Source organism: Zophobas morio, unplaced genomic scaffold, assembly GCF_036711695.1.
Source record: "Zophobas morio isolate AGI-343-1 ecotype UQ-CSIRO unplaced genomic scaffold, CSIRO_AGI_Zmor_V1 ptg000004l, whole genome shotgun sequence".
Lineage (NCBI taxonomy): Eukaryota > Metazoa > Arthropoda > Insecta > Coleoptera > Tenebrionidae > Zophobas > Zophobas morio.
In genome coordinates, this window is record NW_026972109.1 from 10,610,296 (window position 1) to 10,616,295 (window position 6,000).

The 6,000-nt window shown below is 35.4% G+C and overlaps 3 protein-coding genes across 4 annotated transcripts in view; all 3 read right to left on the reverse strand.

The window, feature by feature from the left end:
• Window positions 1-1,619, reverse strand: part of LOC135141240 (MAP kinase-interacting serine/threonine-protein kinase 1-like) — a 79,568-nt gene extending 77,949 nt beyond the window's left edge. The window contains exon 1 of the mRNA XM_064072167.1: window positions 1,570-1,619. Coding sequence (XP_063928237.1) covers window positions 1,570-1,599 — 30 coding nt within the window. The 5' untranslated portion in view covers window positions 1,600-1,619. The remainder of the gene's footprint in view (window positions 1-1,569) is intronic.
• A 33-nt stretch (window positions 1,620-1,652) lies between these two features.
• Window positions 1,653-3,850, reverse strand: LOC135141233 (hepatoma-derived growth factor-related protein 2-like). The gene is made up of 2 exons (XM_064072146.1): window positions 3,561-3,850; window positions 1,653-3,510 (listed from the first exon to the last, which is right to left on the reverse strand). The coding sequence occupies exons 1-2, from the start codon at window positions 3,774-3,776 to the stop codon at window positions 1,714-1,716; spliced, it is 2,013 nt and encodes a 670-aa protein (XP_063928216.1). The 5' UTR covers window positions 3,777-3,850; the 3' UTR covers window positions 1,653-1,713.
• A 498-nt stretch (window positions 3,851-4,348) lies between these two features.
• LOC135135028 (uncharacterized) lies at window positions 4,349-5,626 on the reverse strand. 2 transcript variants are annotated; one of them, XM_064063974.1, is made up of 3 exons: window positions 5,334-5,626; window positions 4,918-5,283; window positions 4,781-4,868 (listed from the first exon to the last, which is right to left on the reverse strand). In XM_064063974.1, exons 1-3 carry the CDS (start codon window positions 5,547-5,549, stop codon window positions 4,821-4,823), a joined length of 630 nt encoding a protein of 209 aa, XP_063920044.1. In that variant the 5' UTR covers window positions 5,550-5,626; the 3' UTR covers window positions 4,781-4,820. The 2 variants fall into 2 exon arrangements, with proteins under 2 accessions (XP_063920038.1, XP_063920044.1); XM_064063968.1 differs by having other exon boundaries at window positions 4,349-5,283.
• Window positions 5,627-6,000: the final 374 nt, after the last annotated feature.

Genomic DNA, 6,000 nt, shown 5'->3' on the forward strand with positions numbered 1-6,000 from the left:
TCCGTTGTTAATCAGTGAAAAATGTTGAATATTCATAATGATTTCCATATTTACAGAAAAGGTGTGGATAAAACTTTGAAACAAAAAGTGATTACTTGCTATTTAAATTTTTGACATAAGTATTGACCAAGATTTGTATAAATGTTATTGACTTTGCGTAAAACTAAAATTATTCTTCGATTCTGAATGATAACGGTTTAAATGAGTGAGGCATCAGCTGACGAAAATAAACAAGGTATACTACAATCGTCCCACAGACGTGTTGTCTAATCAGTGGCAACACTAGGTTCGTTGTTTTTACCACTGCGTGTGTTGTTTTTAACCTTATAAAAGTGTTAAACGTTATAAATTCTAACAAAGTTTTTTCCAATTATGTAATAGTACAACGAATTCAAACGTAATTTTCTATTTTTATATTTAGAATCAAGGAACTGACCATAAAAATGAAATTGGCCGACTCAAACATATTTTTGGGCTTCCTATTTACAAATAAATACAAAGTCTCCGTATTAAGTTTTCAATGAATCATGAACTTTACTCTGGGTACCGACACTTACAACAGGTACAAAACTTTGTAAACAATAGAGTTCAAACCGTTATTACTGCTACACACGAACTTAGAAACCATAAATGTTACAACGAAAAAATAATATTTCACTGTTATATTGTATCTAAAGCAATAAAAAAGATAACAGTAAAAAGTGAATCAGTTGCAACACAATAAAGATAACGAAATATTTTGAAAAAAATGATGACGTGTTGATTTTCGATCTTATGGTTTTGAGGCACCTTAAAATTAATGGGAACATTTTTAAACTGACGAATTAATATTCCATCGGTGTGCGTATGGGTGAATGCACCTGTAAACTTTGAGAAAGCTACATTGCAGGGTTCATTTCTACAAATATGGGTTACCTAACCATCTGATAATTTGGGTCCAAATCAAGGTCACCCCGCTTAAAAACATCAGACATGCGAACATGATGTAAGTTTTGTAGTTTTTAAAGCACCGAATTGCTTAAAAAAAATAAATAAAAATTGTAAACAATCTACCGAAGTCCTAATTATTTACAAAATAGCGTCCGACAGGTGTACCACCCGCGGAAATCCAGCTCCACGTGTCGCACAAAAAAAAAATTAAAAATAAACCCAGAACCCACTTTTGCGCGCAATTTTTTATCGCCAATGGCCCCACCGCAACCTCATCCTCCCCCGCTCCCCCCGCTAGCACGTGCCTTTTTATCAACACTGGCCCATTTCTACTACGTCTTTACACCAACACAACAAACCGGCTCCAGGTGGCATTTTATCGAAATTTTTCCAAGGTCAAATAAACCGCTAGTCGGCCAGGTGAACAGTGGCCACGTTGGCCGTTCCGCGTCGCACACCACGCCACTGGTTTATTGCCACTTTTCCTTTCGATAAGAGGTCAGGGGGTAGGGCTTCGTATCACCGATAGGACACTGGCGATGGCGCGAAGATCAGTGGTGGAGTGTTTTTCTCTGATTAGGAGGATGTTGGGGGGAGAACTGTGACGTGTCTTTGTGTAAATATTGAGAAATCACTTACCGACTCAGACAACACTCTCATGCCCGCCATCTTGCCCACAACAAACTGCGCTGACGCATGCGCAACAAACGTAAACAAAGGGCTATTATTGGATAAAAATATATTTATTTTGTAAACAATTAATAGTTTTTACGTTTCGAGATGTCATTTTTTCTTCTTGTGGTTTACCGAAGTGTCCATCTCACTTTTTACTTTATTTAGTAAATTTAAAATTAACGAATTTGTTTGGAAGTCGTTTTCGCTGTCGTCGTCATGGACTTCTTCTTTTACGTGCTTCCGCTTTTTCTTGGGCGAGGACGTCTCGTCTTCTGGGTCAATATTTTTCTTCCGCTTTCTGGGGCTGGAAGTTTCATCTTCTGACTGTTCTAGTCTCTCTTTCTTTATTTTTTTCACTTTTTTTTCGACATTAGTATCTGACTCAAATGATGCTTCTTTTTTCCTCCTGTCTTTATGCGACTTTTGTTCTTCAGGAGCTTCCTCGTCGTTTTTACTTGAGTCGTGATCTTGATCATCTTTATCCCCAATGTTACTAACATCAAACTCAAAAAGCGGCAATTGCACGCCCGGTATAACTGTACTGTTAATAAGGCTCAATCTACTTGTTTTCTCTTTTATACTGTCATCATTTTCTTCCTGTTGCTTCATATTTGTACTATTTTTTCTTTTGTGATGTTCAAATTCATGTCCACTTTCTGAATCAAACTTTTCTTCTTTTATAGCACGGTGCTTCTTTTTCTTTTTGCTTGTGTCTTCACTAAAACTATCAACAAAAGAACTATCTTGTGATAGCTCATTTTTGCTAGTTTTATGTTTTTTCTTTTTCTCAGGCTTGGAACTAGTTTCCCAATCATGTGAATCACTTAGTTCCTGTTTAGGCAGACTAGCGTGACTCTTTTTCTTTTTTTCCCAACTATCATAAAATGATGAAAACTCATCTTGACTATTTTTACGTTTTTGTTTTGTTTCTTCAACATCTTGGACTTCATTCATGCTGTTCTTATGTTTCTTTTTGTGCTCATGTTCACTTTCATTTCCACTTTCCCTAACGCTCTTTTTATGTTTTCTTTTGTGTTCAAATTCGCTAATACTACTTTTGCGTTTTTCTTTATTTTCATTTTCAAGACTGGCTTCTCTCATGTTGTTTCTATGTTTCTTTTTGTTTTCATTATGATCACCATCAGCTTCCTGAACACTTTTATCCTCATATTCACTTTTGATATCTTGTGTAAAAATACCAGAATCTGAGGATGAAGTCAATGGCTCTTCTTTCGTTTTTTTGTGGCCTTTTTTACTCTTTATGTGGGTTTCTAGAAGGGCGAAAATTGACTCATCCACATTCCCTTCATTTTTATCTTGTTCACTACTTTCAGCCGCCTTTTTCTTATGCTTTTTCTTTTTACCAGAATCAGTGGGTTCTAAAGGAGCCACAAATTCTTGACTGGTTTCTACTTCCTTGCGTTTTTTCTTTTTCATCTTCTTCACAACTTGATCAATGGTGACATCCAGTTTTCTTTGTATTTCTTCATCTAAAACAATTTTGCGTTTAAATTCGGCCCCAAATAGCGGATGTCTAACTTTTAAAGTATCAGGGAGTGCAGGTGGAGTTGTAACTTCATTCTCAACCTCACTTTCTTGTTTATGTTTATTATATTGTCTCATCCGCAAAATAGATACTGGATGAACTATTTTTATCTTCCTAGTAAGCAAGTTTATGGGTCTAAGGTCCTCTAGTTCAGGCACAATTACATATTTTGTTTTATTCACCTTCAGCTTTGTCTTTTTATCAAAATTAATTACTTTTTCTAAAAACTCTGAAGGATCAATGGTTTTTGGAATCTCCAACAAACACACGTCGTCCTCATCTGTCACCACATCCTCTACATCCAGCTTTTTCAGATTTTTATTCTCGTCAACGAACCTTTCAAGAGGGGTGAAGGTAACCTACAAAAGAACAATTATTTTATGAAATTGAACCAACTTATCGGGTGTACATTTTTTTTTGGACTTGCTGAAGTCGAGGATTTGCGTTTTCGGGCATCGATTGGGGGCGGCGGCGCCTTGCTGCTCTCGTCAGACTCCGATGATGAACTGGAGCTAGAATCTTCATTATTCGTCGTCAGGCTTTTGGAGATAGAGCGTTGCGTCAAATTAGACTCTTCTTCTGATTCTTCACTTTCAGAAATTTCGGCAACACGACTATTTCTCATTTCGGAAGTTTAATGCGTCACGAAATTTCGAGGTTAGGCTAAATGAGGACGCGCGACATTTGAGGAACCACGTTTTCGAGCAACCCGAAAGTCCCTAGATTTTTGACTGTAGAATATTAAAAAATATATATGGATCACGATACGAAGGCGGGTAGCATTCAGTGCAATATTTAAATATCGAAGATTAGCCCGGACTTTCGTAAAAATATGTGTATGAGATAATATTTAAAAAAGGAAAAAATATATAGAAACAAAAATTATGTTGGCTAACCTGTTGGTGATATATTTCACACTATTTTATTTCTTTGACAGTGGCGTTCCCATTTTTTTAATAAAAATGGGTTAAAACTATAATTTCTTTTATTTGAACCTTTGCACCATGTGCAGTACCTACTTAAAATAATCGTAATTGTATTTATTTATATGATAATAAAATCATAATTTTAAGTAACTTGAAAATCAAACTTTCTTCATAAAAAACGAATTTGTAAAAAACATTGTCAGTTCCAAAGATTTTATTGTTATCTATAAAACAAATGTCGAAAGTAGTCAGGGACAATAAAAGCTCCGGCTACGGAAATTAGATGTATTTAAAATAAATTATAATCTATCACAAAATTATCAAAACACACAACTGTCTTATGAAGTCAATATAACCATATACGAATCAAGTCTTGTGGAGAACCACTCACAAATATAGACATCCATAAAATGATCCATTATGATTATTATCAGCTTCCTGATTACTTTTATCCTCATATTCATTTTTGATATCTTTTGTAAAAATACCAGAATCTGAGGATGAAGTCAATGGTTCTTCTTTTCTTTTTTTGTGGCCTTTTTTACTCTTCTCTATGTGGGTTTCTAGAAGGGCGAAAATTGACTCATCCACATTCTCTTGTTCAATTTTATCTTGTTTATATTCACTACTTTCAGCCGCCTTTTTCTTACGCTTTTTCTTTTTACCAGAATCAGTGGGTTCTAAAGGAGCCACAAATTCTTGGCTGGTTTCTACTTCTTTGCGTTTTTTCTTTTTCATCTTCTTCACAACTTGATCAATGGTGATATCCAGTTTTCTTTGTATTTCTTCATCTAAAACAATTTTGCGTTTAAATTCAGCCCCAAATAGCGGATGTCTAACTTTTAAAGTATCAGGCAGTGCAGGTGGAGTTGTAACTTCATTCTCAACCTCACTTTCTTGTTTATGTTTATTATATTGCCGCATCCGCAAAATAGATACTGGATGAACTATTTTTATCTTCCTAGTAAGCAAGTTTATGGGTTTAAGGTCTTCTAGTTCAGGCACAATTACATATTTTGTATTATTCACCTTCAGCTTTCTCTTTTTGTTAAAATTAATTACTCTTTCTAAAAACTCTGAAGGATCAATGGTTTTTGGAATCTCCAACAAACACACGTCGTCCTCATCTGTCACCACATCTTCTACATCCAGCTTTTTCAGATTTTTATTCTCGTCAATGAACCTTTCAAGTGGGGTGATGGTAACCTACAAAAGAACAATTATTTTATGAAATTGAACCAACTTATCGAGTGTACTTTTTTTTTCGGACTTGATGAAGTCGAGGATTTGCGTTTTCGGGCATCGACTGGGGGCGGCGGCGCCTTGCTGCTCTCGTCAGACTCCGATGATGAACTGGAGCTAGAATCTTGATTATTCGCCATCAAGCTTTTGGAAATAGAGCGTTGCATCAAATTAGACTCTTCTTCTGATTCTTCACTTTCAGAAATTTCGGCAACACGACTATATTTCATTTCGGAGGTTAATGTGTCACGAAATTTCGAGGTTATGCTAAATGAGGACGCGCGATTTCTATGCGCGTGAGATTTGAGGAACCCAGAGATATGTAAAAGACATTTACATATCTCTGGAGGAACCACGTTTTCGAGCAACCCAAAAATCCCTAGACTTTTAACTGTAGGATATTAAAAAATATATATGGATCACGATACGAACGAGGGTAGCATTCAGTGCAATATTTAAATATCGAAGATTAGCCCGGATTTTCATAAAAATATATATATGAGACAATATTTAAAAAAGGAAAACATATGTAGAAACGAAAACTATGTTGGCTAACCTGGTGGTGATACTTTGGCAGTGGCGTTCCCATCTTTCTAATAAAAAAGGGTTAAAACTAGAATTTCTTTTATTTGAACCTTTGCAGATAAACATAATTGTATTTATTTATAATGATAATAAAAT